General features: G+C 37.9%; 1 protein-coding gene across 1 annotated transcript in view; it reads right to left on the reverse strand.

Annotated features, from left to right (window-relative positions):
* LOC121066050 (dynein heavy chain 5, axonemal-like) overlaps window positions 1-14,457 on the reverse strand; it is a 149,051-nt gene that overhangs the window by 27,878 nt on the left and 106,716 nt on the right. Inside the window, 6 exon segments of the mRNA XM_040549372.1 lie at window positions 530-651; window positions 5,396-5,663; window positions 8,022-8,186; window positions 10,054-10,325; window positions 11,473-11,851; window positions 12,231-12,401. Of these exon segments, the coding sequence (XP_040405306.1) occupies window positions 530-651; window positions 5,396-5,663; window positions 8,022-8,186; window positions 10,054-10,325; window positions 11,473-11,851; window positions 12,231-12,401 (1,377 nt within the window).

Raw genomic sequence — 14,457 nt, forward strand, 5'->3', positions numbered from 1 at the left:
AACAATGAAAAGTTGTGGTTAATCCATCAAGCACTTTCTTTAATAGAACTCCTGAACAGCAAGACCCAGAACCATCTTCCACCTTCATTTCCTCCTGTAGGTTTCAGTGAAGGAAGGATTTATATTTACCCCATCACCCCTTCTCATTTCGAAAGCAGTAGTTTCTAGACTAGGGTCTTCCTCTCCAAGCTGTAAATTTCTTTAATGTGCTTTTATGGTTTAAAGTATTAGTACAAACCAGTTAGTTAAAAGATAGATCACACAGTCATGCCCAAAGACTTTAACAGAAGAGTAATCTAACTGTTAATTGGTTCACTGTCGTTTTTGACTCTGAAATACCATCCCTGTTGGAGGGACAAGAACAACATGTGCAGACAGGTGCAGTAATAGAGGCGTGTTTTCTTTCTTATTCTGTTTATATTAATTTGCCAATATAGGCTTTACATATAGATATGTTTTTCATTACTAACATATTAATTAACAAATGAAACGTGGCTTCATGACAGAAGAATAAAAAACAATTTGAAACCTGAACAGTTGTGTGAAGAAATGCTACAGCATATAGCAGTGGTTTCCACTGTGGCATGTTGCTCACTTCTAGGTGATCCTGAGTAATAGCAGAGTATGTTCGTTTTAAGCTAGCTTTCACACCTAGAAAATAAGTATAAAAATGTTATATATGAGCAAAAAAATGTATGGAATTGATAACTCCAACTTCTGCTAAGGAGGATTCACTCCTGCAATTTACATTATTATCTTATATATAGCTATATATAGCTTCAAATAATCCCTCTGAATCAATTGTCTGTTCAGCTGGTCATACCAGGCAAAGTTCAACTACATTTTGTTTCATGTAGAAGATGACAGACCAGAGATTATATTAAATTCTGGAATCCAGAAGGAATTCCACTTAAGTAACCATATTCCAAATGTCAGCAGTAACAACTGAATAATAAACATAACTATTCAACAACTGACAAAGACACCTAACATGTCAAATGAAACTGCACATCCAGTAGTCTGTATTTCAATATTTACATATAAAATGAAATTTGGTTCTACCAAAGATAATTTATTTAGATTTCATTCCTACAGCAATCTCAAAATTCTGTATGCAGCTTCTTAAACTGGCACCAAGTAGATGAGGTAAGATCCTAAATTCATAGTGGAAATATTAATACTTGGGGAGGTTTGTTGGAGCACTGAAGCTTCATATCCCAGGAACAGATTCAGGCAGATGTTACTGACACAATTTCAGCTTCCATGGAATATGTAAATAGCAGATGCTTTCTGGCAGTGTTACTGAAGCATAGTCTCTCCTTTGCCAGACAACACCAAGCGTGAGTTACTCACACCAGGTCTGTCTTATGATACCTTCCACCTAATAAGCTTAACACAAGACTAAAAAGATAGATTTCAAGTGCAGTAAATAGAATGGCCAAGTCACTGTACTTCTTGTGATACAAGAGAAGACTTTTTGCTTCTTTCCTATTTCACAAAGATCCTGCAGAACAATATTCAAGCAAACACATTTTCAACATATTATTAGAATAAAGCTCCAGAATCAAGAGGAATTCATCAAACAAAGAATCTTATCACATCATGCTACCAGTGTAGCAGGACAGTATCAGAACACTAAAACTGTTTATATTTAATCTTGACTTAAATTTTACCCCAGGCATATTTCTGTTATTAAGAGCAAGTTGTAAATAAGCTATAGTATGGATTAGAACACTGCTTCTTGGCATTATAGGGTGTTGTCATTTGATAGATTTGATTTGTGATTTGAATGATAAGGAGGGATCACAGTGCAACTAAAAATATGCTGAGCACTGAATAAAAAGGGTGGAAGAGAAGAGAAAGAGGTAAGAAATTTTTATCAGGAGACTGCTCTTGAAGGTGAAGTATATACACTGAAAGAGTGTCTTCGACAGCAATCAAACACTAGAAATCTTACTGAAGTGCAAAGGAGGATGAATACTGAAATTAAGAGTTTTAAATGACTGAGGGATTAAATTTGACCTTGGATACAAATTCTCAGCTCCTACAGACTTCATTAACTGAAATCAGTGGTAAAACACACATATAAATGAAGGGCAAATTAACGTGTTACACAGTCAAAAATGAGAGAGTTAAAAGACAGAGTGTCAGACTTAACGATTTCTTTCTGCCAGAGTCCAAAATACAAATACAGCCTTCCCTCACCATACACAATGAGCAGACATAAGGCAGTATAGTAAAGTTTCTTCTATAAATACATAAATGACATCTGCAGATAGCAACATAATTTGGGTAAGAGAGTGGCAGTCAACAGCAGGACAGCAATAGGTTACAGACTACTTAGAAAAACTGGATGTTTTCGTATCACACAGAATCACACCAAACAGGTGAGGCAAGGAAGGAGCCTCTGGTGGTCACCTTCCCCAACACCCCTTCTCAAAGCTGGATCAACTCCAGCTGATCACTCAGCACCTTATCTAGGTGGGTTTTGAAGATGGAGCCTCTAAAACTCTCTGCACAAGCTGTTCCAGTATTTGACCACCCTCACACTGGGTTAATTATTTTTCTAATGCTGAACTGGAATTTCCTGGCTTTCCACTTAAGTCCATCGCCTTTCCTTCTTTCACTTGTCACCAATGTCTTGCAGTTTTCTTTACTCCTTCCCATCATGCATTTATATGCAATGATAAGATGCCTCCTGACCCTTCTCTCCTCAAGGTTAAACAATCATAACTCCCTCAGCCTTTCCTTATCTGCTCCAGTCCCTTCAGTATCTTTGTGGCGCCTCACTGACCTTAGTCCAGTATGTCCATGTCTTTCTTGTGCTGGGAAGGCCAAACCTGGAGAGACCACTTCAGGTATTCTCTCAGCATGGGCTGAGTAGAGAAGTATCACCTCCCTCAACCTTCCAGAAATGATCTCCTTAATGCAGCCCGGGGTGCTGCAGGCCATCTTTGCTCCAAGGGCATATTGCTGGCCCATGTTCCACTTGATGTCCATCAGGAGCTCCAGGCCCTTTTATGCAAAGCTGCTTTAGCAGCTGGTCAGCCCCATTGTGTGCAGTTGTATGGATTTCTTTCTCCCCAGGCGGAGTACTTGGCATTTCTCTGTGTTGAGTTCAGCAGATTCCTGTCAGCCCATTTCTCCAGCCTGTCAAGCTCCCACTGAACAACAACATGACCATCTGGTGTATCAACCCCTTCTTCCCACTTTGTCTCATCTATAAACTTGCTGAGGCTGCACTCTTTCCCATTGTCTAGGTTATTAATTAAAAGTATAAACATTTTATTTTAAGCATTTATATATATAAAAAAATTTTACATATTAAATTTTAAACATTTAAATAATTTAAAACATTGCTGACCCTAATATTGATCCCTAGGGTACATCACTAGTGACTGCTCTCCAGCTGGATTTGTGCAGCTGACCAAAACCCTTTGAGCTTGGCATTTCATACAGTTATCAGTCTACATCATTGTCCAGTTACGTAATCCCTACTTCATTAGTGTGTCTATAAGGACGTTATGGGAAGCCATGTCAAAAGCCTTTTTCAAGTCAAGATAAAAAACACCATTTGCTGTCCCTCATCTATTAAACCAATCACCTCATCATAGAATGCCAGCAGGTTGCCTACTAGTTTCAAAGATTAGTAAGTAATCAATGGCTTACAGTTTTCTGGCAGCCAGAAAAAGAGGAAAAGTACACCAGGAACAGATATTGTTCAGTATGTTCATCAGTTTCTTGAATAAGGAGATAAAGGGCAACCTCAACAAATTTGCAGACAATACTAAATTAGAAAGAGTGGCTGATATACCAAATGGCAGAGCAGCAGTCCAGAGGAATCTGTATAAAGTTGAAGACTTGGCCAACAGAACCTGCATGAAGTTCAACAACAACTGTGGCAGACTAACTCCATGCATTTGTACAAGCTGGGATCCAACTGGCCGAGTCCTACTGGTAAGCACCTCAGGGTTATTGCAGATGCCAGGATGACTACAAGACAAAATAGCACTCTCCTAGCCAATAAGACAAACCAGAAAGTAGGCAGCCTTAGAAGGAACATAGCCAGCAGATTAAAGGAAGTTCTTATCACTTTTTCCTTAGCACTGGTCAGGCTTCCCCTCAGACACAACGTCCACTTTCGGCATACAAGAGAAATGGGAGAAGCCTATAAATGTGGTGGGGTGCTGAAAGTGCATGACCTACAAAGATAGGTATGCAAAAACAGCTTAAACTGTGAACACGGAAAAGCTGCAGATAACTGTGTGTACGTATGTGGGACAGAGACAGTTCAAAACTGAAATTTTAAACTCTAAAGCATAAACCTTTTACTTGGCAGCTGTAACTGGTACAGGCTACAAAAATTGGCTGAGTCAGAATGATGTAAGTCAGAACTACCAGTCAGGAGGCTGATCACACATTGTGCCTCTGTTCATAGACTATTACAGTTAGGAAACCTGAAGACTTAACAGTGGAGAAAAGCACAAGAAGAACATGCTAACCGAAGAAAACATCCCAGAAGTAGATCAAGGTCCCAGAGATGGAGGAGACATATGAAGACAAATATCAGAGGATGCCCAGGGACCTTGGCCAGTAATGTTCAAGACTGGTAGCTGCATGCAGCTACACAGCATGAAACCAGCATGTCTTCCTGCTGACTTTCTCTCTGACCTTCCTGGACCAGCTGTGATATCTGTGATGGGAAGGGAAGTCAAGACCAAATTAGTGCAACACTGTGTGGCTGTGGGAGCATGAAAGAGTGTCTAAAATAATCATGTTGCCTAAAAGCCCTAATTTCACTGGTTCTTAAGTAAACCCCAGTATCCAGATCTACCATGGTTTATTATTTACTGTCTTGCAGTGACAGAGGCTAAGGGGTGATTCAGTAGCTACTCACAAATACTTGAAGGACAGTAACAAAGATGCTGGGATCAGACTCTTCTCAGCAGTGCCAGGTGACATAACAAGAAGCAACAGCCACAGCTACATACTGCAACTAGGAAGGTTTAGGTTGAATGTTCAGAAGTGCCCTTCCATTCCCTACCCAGTAGAGCATAGGATCAGTTCTTCTCTGCGTCTTTGGCTGGGTTTAACAGGATGGCATGAAAAGAGTGATGGCATGCACTAAGCTTAAGAAAGGACCACTGACATGATCCACAGGGTCTACCCAAACAACAAAATCACTATCAATTTCTGTTATAAAACAAATCCATTTTCTCCCTGAAAGGGTCATGCTTTATACATTGCAAGAGTGACTAACATAGTGCTGTATTTAGCTAATGAAACAACAGAGAATAAAGACTAAAACACTGCACAGATTACAGTGATACAGAGGAGAAATAAAATCAAGCTCCCCCCCCAGCTTAGACCCCTCCAAAAAAGCATGTTTTCCTACCTTGAGGTGGTTCATTAGTAAATTTGATAAATGACTGCAAAAGATTAATAGGAAACTCTGGGTGAGCCTCTGTAGTGATCCAGGTCCTGAAACCTTCATTCACAGTTTCTGTTGTGGTGATGGTGTCCATTAATTCACTAAGAAACTCTAAGCCAAGGTGGCAGTTCTGTAGAAGAAGCCATCCTCCATCTTGCATGCACTGATTTAACAGGCGCCTTGCATGGACTTCTTGGCCCTGACCCATTGAAATGGCACGACAGGGAATGTTCTGGAAGGAAAAAAGAAAGCTTTTTTTTTCTTCTTTTTTTTTAACGTAGTGGATTAGCCACATGATTTACTGCTTCTGTAAGTCAGTATGTAGTGACACTGTGCCACAAAGAAAACCTCTCAAATCAGTGGAGATTAGTTATACTAAAACAGAGGAAGCAAAAGAGTACAAACCTCCAAGTGCAGTCATTCAGAAAAACAGAAGATGAAAAAAGCCCTCAAAAGGGGATCTGAAAAAGACAAACTGATCAGGTTGCTCTCAGGACCATACAAGTCCATGGGTAATATGCAGGCAAAACTCCCTCTTCCTTATAGTTCTTACTGTTCTTGTTAAATAAGCAGTCCCCTGGCTTAGGTTGATTGTCTGACTCCCAACAGGGAAAAAACAGAATTGTCAAGCCCAGTTGAGTATATTAGTCCATATACATTGTAGGTACAGATGAAGCTATGGGCAAAGAACTGATGAAAAGACAGAGTTGAGTTTCATGGACAGTTTCCTGCTCCAGACCCAGAGCTGACTATCTCTTATGCTGTGAGCCATGAGCTGCATCAAGACCTATCAATCTGGGCCTATCTTCAGCTAGCTAAAAGCTGCAGAAGTTAACTTTAAGTTTTCCTTCTAGGAACTTTCTGTTGCTGTGAAACCAAAAAGAAAGAAAGTCAGACAGTCCTAAACAGTGTGGATGAGGCTGTGAGAGAGAAAGCTTAACCATACGAACACAAGCTGGCAGGTCACTTGACCTTACAGTCAGAGAACAGGCCCTGACCTGATTTTATTTAATAGTATAAATGCAGCTACTGCATATGATCCTCCACATCCTGGAAAAAGATTTAAGAAGAAAACACCAAAGATCAGAAAAGCTATATCCTTCTCTCAGATCAGTGAAAACTGAAAATGCAGCTAAAAGAAGAGAAGCTAAATAACCTGAAAGAAGCAAAGCTGAATAAGCTGTGGAGTTGGCCATATGCTGAAGGAGCAAAAACTTTATCTGTTCTAAGGAGAAGTATCTGAGTACAGCTAGCATTTCTGTAAGTCAGACACTACAACTACCCCTGCAGACTGCATAGATATTCAGCTGGTTCAGTATTCCCTAACAAAGCATATATGCTCATAACTTGCTCTTCTCAGCAATGTTACCTCTCAAATGTACAATCAGTAAGGGTTATAGAAACATCAAGAGAAGGAAAAAATATTTTTTCATTATGGATCGTCCTCATTTTACTCCTTTTGAAATAATTGTATCAAAATGTCTGCCTACAGAATATTTCTGTAAATAGTTAATTGAGACCAACATATGTGTCATCTTAATGCACCATGCAGATGAAAATACTATAATTTTAGTCACCTCAACTGTCCTTGACAGTTCTGCTGAAGGTCCCTAAAATAAGAAACAAACTGTAAAATAATTAAAATATATTTAATGATGTTTAATGATGTTTTTAATGATGTTATAATGCTAGATAAGATTAATTTCATTTTAATTCAGAGTGTTGAATTCAAGTAGGGGCAGAAATTCATAGGGGGCAGAAATCCAACTAGTTTTAAGATAGTTTGCCTGCTTTATAAAGAAGTCTATATAGCTCAGTAGTCACAAATACTGTTTCCATTTCTTGTGGAGACATCCGAACAATAAAATGTTAGGGTGAAAAATACATTCTTGTCATGAATTTGAACATTGCCAACTGTAAATGATTGATTTATATTGCTAATATCATATTTAGGGGTGCCATTAGTACGCCATGCATGAATAAACCAGGTAATCTCTTTGGCACCTTTGCAGCCTGACTTCTTGTTGTTCTATACACTCTTCCTTAAAACATGAAAGTATCTTAAAACTACTCACTGCAATATACTTTTGGAATGACAGCAAAACCTGATGTTTTTTTAACAGTCAGCTGCAGAGCACCTTCTATCTTTGAGCACTTTCCTAAACTAACTAAGGTCTAGCTTAAGATTTGATGGAATGGGAGAGTTTTGTTCCCCCAGTTGCAAGAATGACTAAGTGACTGGCTGACTTCAAGTGACTCTGTTAGGAGGTTAGCATCCTTTGCCCCCTTGTACGGCCAGTGGGATAGAAATACTCAGCTCTTGGATGCAAGTCAGAGTTACAGCTCAATCATGTACTCTGAAATGCTTTCAAAGGAGCCACTCTTTCTCTTTATTGATTACAGAAACTAATTCCTATTGGAGACAGTGTAAGGAACTACCTACGAGTTCATTTATGTTTATGGGCCAAACAGGTGACAGAAAACACTATCATAAAGCTGACACTCATATTTGTATTCGTATTATAAGCCATGAAAGAAAATAGGAATCCAATCTGAACCAGCTAATGCATTTATATGGACTCAAGGATACCTTTGATTTTGCAAGACGTTCTATATTTTCAGTGGGGTCAGACCCCACTGATAAAAAGCATGTCAAAGGTGTTCGACAGTCACTTTCTGTCCACATTGCTTCCATCTCAAGAATAAATCCTTCTGCATATTTCACGCCCAGGGATTCTGCAATGTAGTGTCGAGCCTAAAACCAACCAAACAAACAAAAACACAAGTTACAATATATATATATATATATATATACACACTTTATTTTTTTATTTTCCAATAATCATTGATGTGGAATTTACCAATATCTACACACTGGATGACAAGAACTTTTTAAACTTTTATTTTCAACTTTAACAAAAGAAAAGTTACAGTCCTACAGGTTGCAACTATTGAAATTCTCAGGTAGCAAACTTCAAAGAAACAAAAGAATTCTGTTCACACAGCAGCCATTCTGTGAACATTGTTGTTTAAGTATGCTAAATGTTTTTTTAAAAGAACTACAGAAATCCATGCAAAATAGATCCACTGTTGGCGCTGAGGACAACCAAAATGTTGCTCCTGAATTACTGATTGCTAAAGCTTGGTAGAATGCTTATAGTAGCCCCATTCTTAGCTCTTCTATGACTGTATTGTTGGCACTGGCTCTACAGGACAGCAGACTAGACAGATCTTTCAACTGACTCAGAGTCTTCCATAGATTTGCTGGAAATGCAAACAGAATTCTCCCGCCTGGTGGTTACCCAATTCAAGTCCTACACTGAGTATCTGTTTCTACAGAATATAAACACAGCTCAGACTTTATCCTTAAAGGTCTCAGTCTTCCTTATGCCTCTATTTTCCTCTTTGCATGGACATTTTGTAAAAGGATTTCTAAGCTATCCTGGTATATAAAAGACTTTTCTGAGAGCCATGATTCTCCAACTGTGTGAACTACTAGCACAGACTCTGAGTGCATTACAGAGAGAAACACCCAGGATCAAAGGGGACTGAGGAAGATGTCAGCTCCAAAAAAAAAAATACATCAATCAATACACTTTCCACTATTAAGTGTGACTTCTGCCCTAGTTAAGAGAGGTAAAACCTTATAATGTTTGGGGAAAGTAGGAAAAGAAGAGAGAAAGAAAATAATAACAAAAAGGATCTCCTTTTTCCTCAACAATTAAAACAATTACACTTTTTGAAATTACTGTTCAGAGACATTCTGTCTCAAAGATGGTTGTTGCAAGACAATATAAGTATTGATGGATAAGCAGCAGCAGCTTTATTATTTTGGTCTGTTTAAACTGTAGTAAGTGGAGTTCCCATACTTATTTCCTTTGCCAGCTACAGAATAGGAAAGGAAGAAGGATGGATCCCCCATGGATCTTGTTGAAGAAGAGTTCCCTGAAAAAAATGGTGTCCCCTAAATACAACATGGATGCTACCACAATGTCTAGTGTGTAAAGTTGAGATATGGAAGAAAATCAGAAGTACTACTTTTCAGTGCAGCTGAAGATTGGAAAAAAAAATTGAAAATAAGATATACTGATAGGTTCGAACATCTCATAAACCTATATGGAAACGAAAATTGAAATATCTCATCCTGTTGAGAAACTGCTATTCCATTACAGTTTCTCTTACCGTATCTGCAATGAGACAGTCTTAATTATTACTTCCTCAGCATGGAGCTACAGGTAAGTAAACAGTTCAGCTATTTTATTGCACCTGTCATCAACGTGAGCTGTTCTCTTTCCACTTCTTGTGTGAAGAAATAGGGATGCATCTTTTAATTCTCTGGACAAATGTAATTGCTTCACAAGTTTCATGGTTCCACTTAAGAAATGCCACACAAAAAAGACTGGCATTCTTACACATCAAGTACAATGTTTTGTTACAACTAAATAAATTAAATATTTCTTTCATGTATATTAGAAGGACCTCAAAAATCTTTCTCGTTTTCAAAATACTTCATTCTGCAACAAATATTATGATAAAATCAAAGTCAGAGGACAGAAGTTTAGAACTAGTAGTTCTACAGGAGACACCATATAGCATAAACACTGTATGAAAGCTTATCTTACTTGGGCAACAGTATGATCAGGGCACCAGCTACGGACAAGGAGTAGTTTACGGAATTGATCCAGTAAGCTGTCATACCCATCAGGAATAACAGCTTTTTCAGGTGCTTCTGCATCGAACCAAGCTTTCCAAGCCTTCTCATTCCTAACAACTTGCACCAGAAGCTGACTAAAAGGGCCCAAGCTAGACAACTGCACAAGGTTGAGCCATGTCACATCAAGGATCCACTTTTTTGGTTTTGGTTCCACGGAATTCAGATCCAAACTGGCACCTCCTGCAAAGCAAAAAAGCATTGTATGGGAAAAAAATAAAATTGATAAAACAGAAAAAATAAAAAGTAATCAAAAATATTGATTTTTGTTATTTAGGGAGTAAAAATCTTTGCAAACTAAGACATGGAGATCTAGAGTGTGCATAAAGGAATTATTTAACAAAGACGGATTGGGGTCATAAATGATGAATGGTCTCAGTGCCTCCCAAAGTTGATATCCCAGTATTTTTTGAGCTTCTTTTTATCCATCTGTAGAGTTGGAGTAATACTTTCCCAGCAGAAAGATTACTCAAACCCAAGTATTCAGACCAGATGTAGAAAGGACCTATGGTTAGCCCAGTCTCCCTTCATCTAGACTACAGAACAAGAAAGCACACCATGCACCCATTTCCAGAACTGTGTAACTTCAACAAACTCTTAGCTCACACACCACTCCAGCATCATGCCCATTTGCACCTCCCATGCAGCTGAGCCATAGCTGAATATTAAACTGGTGTTCGCAAAACAAGCTGATATATTTGGATGGCAGGTACCCTGTTGAACTTATGTTGGTATGTGATTGTGCTTATCTTGGAGACAGTGAAATCCACCTCCACCAGAACTTTATAAATTTTACCAAAACTTTTCTTTGTCGTTGTGTCTTAGCAGTGACATGCAGAGGCAGCATAATGTAGTGGAGCTGACATATAACAATGTTTTACAATATGTAACAAATTTCCACTTTTTTATGCTGACACTTCAATATACAGAGTTCTAATGCATTCATATGCCTGCTCGCCAGCAATAAAAAGAGATTTTTCTGACTGTCTCCAAGCTCACAGATGAAGGTATGTGGGAACTCAAAAAGAGGTACACAGGAGAAAATTACCCAGCCTCTTACAAAGTAATGTTTTTTTCTGTTATCCAATGCAAAACAGTTAAATAGCCTTATAACTGATCTTAGCATTATTTTGACAATGAATAATCTATACTGTTCATTTTGTTAAATTTATATTGTAAACCTCTGTTGTGCAATATACATGCATTCATTCACCAGTTAAAAATCATCGCTTCTACTGGATACAACATATTGCTATTGTAAGCAGTGCAAAATCTGAATTAGGCAGTTCACAGTCATATGTAAATAGAGCAGATTTTAAGGAGAAATTACCTTTGATCAGTGTCTCAAACTCATTGTGCGAAATTTTCTTGGCCTGCAAGTCAATCTTCAGTGCCAGAAGCAATGTAAACAGGAATCTATGATTTTCATACAGCCCTCGAACTGTATACTTGAAGACTTCATAGGTGAGATGCTCAATTACATATAGTACTCTTTTTGCTGTGATCTGAGATTTCTGAGATCTTTCCACTGATAGATCAAAAATGCCAAGGAATTGCCGTAAGGATGTTTGGTACATGACATTAACCAAGCTCATTTCCACAATTAGGAAATAAAGGATGCTACCACGACCAGCAACAGGCCGATACTCTTCACGTGCAGTGTTGATTTTCACCTCTGTCTCCGCTGCTACACTTAATTTTTCACTGACCTTAAAATTAATTGAAAAGACCACGCAGATTAAGTCACATCACTTTTGATTTATACTGCACAAGCAAAAGTAAAAGGTCTTGATTAAGATCACATTTGTATTTTTAGTCAAGCTTTGCTTCAATCGGTGTTCTAACAGAGGCATTGTGTCTTCATGTGTTTGCTTGCAAGGTATGTCTGGAATATGCGACAGTATCCAGGTAATAGTTTAATTCTGCAATATTTTTATGATGAAAAATGATAATGTTTCTACCATTTATTTGTTAAGAAGTCAGATGCTACATAGCAACTCTAAATGGAAAAACAAAACCAAAAAAAGGATCTTCCTACAGATAATCCTTACATTTACAAAATGTATCTGCAATGTACTCAATATTCACCTCTTCTGCTGTTGTTTTAGTGATTCTTAGGACTTCTATCAGAGACTCATCTTCAACCAAAGAGCCCTCTGTACTGGTTAGACGAAAGAGTAGATTATCTTCAAGTTCCTGCATTTTCCTCTTGTTAGATGTCACTTCCTCCATCAGTTTGACTCTTTCTGCCTCCAGTTCCTGTATTCAGAAAATCAGAAATGTTCATTAGAATATTTGAGATTAATTCAAAGAAAAATGCCTTAAATGACACAGAAAACATGATTTCATGTATGATAGATTGCGGGGTTTCCTGCTTTTTCTGTAGTATGTAACATTTCTGTATTTTAAAGTAATTTATGTCTACTACATTTGTTTGACCGATGCAGCACACCGAGGAGTGAAAAAGCATCAGAATTGCCCCAAAAAAGCTTCTTCATGGTAAGATGTATAAAGCACTGAAACTAGTTTCCAATGGGAAATGATAAGAGTCATATTACATTAAGTACTTAAATTTAAATCAGACAAAGGACTGAAAAATGCATTCTATGGACCAATTTTACATTTTTAGGGAAATTGACTGGATGACCTTTTCCTTTTCTAATTTCTATTATCCTGTGACTTTGTAAGATACACTCCCCTACTGCTTAGAAAATAGGAAATACTACAACAATTATTATCTATGTGATGTGGAATTTTTATTCTATTTCTACAAGACAGGCAATGGCAAGTGAACAATGACAGACAAGTCAACACAATGCCAAGTGAAATGAAGCATTTATATTGCACAGTCCAACACAGCTCAGAGACACCCTTGCCAGGTACCTTTATTTAATCAATCGAGTCAACCTTTCTGTAAGGAAAAGGCAGTTAATAATACCAGTCTACCTACACCTATGGCTTCAGTTTATTTTCATTCTTGACAATGTGCCAAGTTAGATAAAAAGGAGATGTACACAGTTATAGAGTACAGGAGAGGCTCTCGTGTATTTCAAAGGAGGAGTGACAAATTCATTCACTCTCACAAACTTCTTATTTGGAAACTGTTCATAATATATTCTAGGGCTATATTATGTACCTCTGTGGAAGCTACAAATAAACATGTCCTAAAAGAAGAGAATGATTTAAGCCTCAGTCATTCAGATTCAGTTTCCACATTTTCTCCTCTTTCATTAACACAAACAAGATTAGAACATGCATTTAAGTACATACTTAAATTCTATTTATGGACAAGTTTATCTTAAGCACAGACACCCCACCCATTCTATTTGTAAGCCTTTAAAGTGTGTCTTTCAGAAAATAAGCATATATATCAGGTGACAGGCTTTTTGTTATTTAGGGAGTAAAAACTTTAAAGCTGAGAATAATAAATACTTCTTTGATCATATATGCTGTTGATGACTACAACAGTCTTTAAGAATGCCTTGGTTCCTTTAATCTATTACTTTAGCTCAGTGATCAGAAATTTGTCTTCTTGTTTGTAACAGAGAACTTGTTTTTCAGATTCTCTGTTAATGCTCTGTCTTGTCTTTGAACTAAATTTATCAGAGGTCCATCAGCTTTGGCTATCTGTGGCAGGACATTCTTCTGTTACTGAGACAGAAGAGACAGAACAACCGTGATTTCTTCATATCTGCTAAATGAATAGGTTAATAAATGTGGATCACCAGTAACCATGTCCCTGTGCAGCAACCAGTGCTAATACTAAACAAGTATTGCCCTTGCAGTTCCCTTCAGCTGATGCATAGCACATCCAGTGCTATTCATCCAGAATATTTTTCAGAAGAATATTTTTCTTCCCCAAAATGCAATCTAGGTGTTACTACATACATTCAATAAGAATGCTGTACTAGATTTGTCTAGGAAAAACAATAACAAACAACAACAACAAAATTCACAGAGGGTCTCTGTGTGGAGGGAAACTAAATGGTACTCATACCACCTTTTATATGAGATTTTAAAAGTAGAACTGCTTATATGCAGGCCATGAGAAACCACTTTCACTTCTGTCTTGAGAAGAGGGATTTAAACCGCTGTCTCTCATCAGAGGTCTATAATCACCATGCTACAAGTAGCTTAGCTGGGCTACTCCCAGCCACTCCTGCTGATGCTGTTCAATTTTACTTACATAGACATCTACTGGAGTAAAGATTAAAAGTTTTACACCCTGAGCACTTGTCCCACCCTGCCTGTGGATAGCTTTTCCTCATTACCTGCTGTTGTAACTTTCTCAGTTTTCATGAAACAATTCACAGGA

Source organism: Cygnus olor, chromosome 2, assembly GCF_009769625.2.
Source record: "Cygnus olor isolate bCygOlo1 chromosome 2, bCygOlo1.pri.v2, whole genome shotgun sequence".
NCBI lineage: Eukaryota > Metazoa > Chordata > Aves > Anseriformes > Anatidae > Cygnus > Cygnus olor.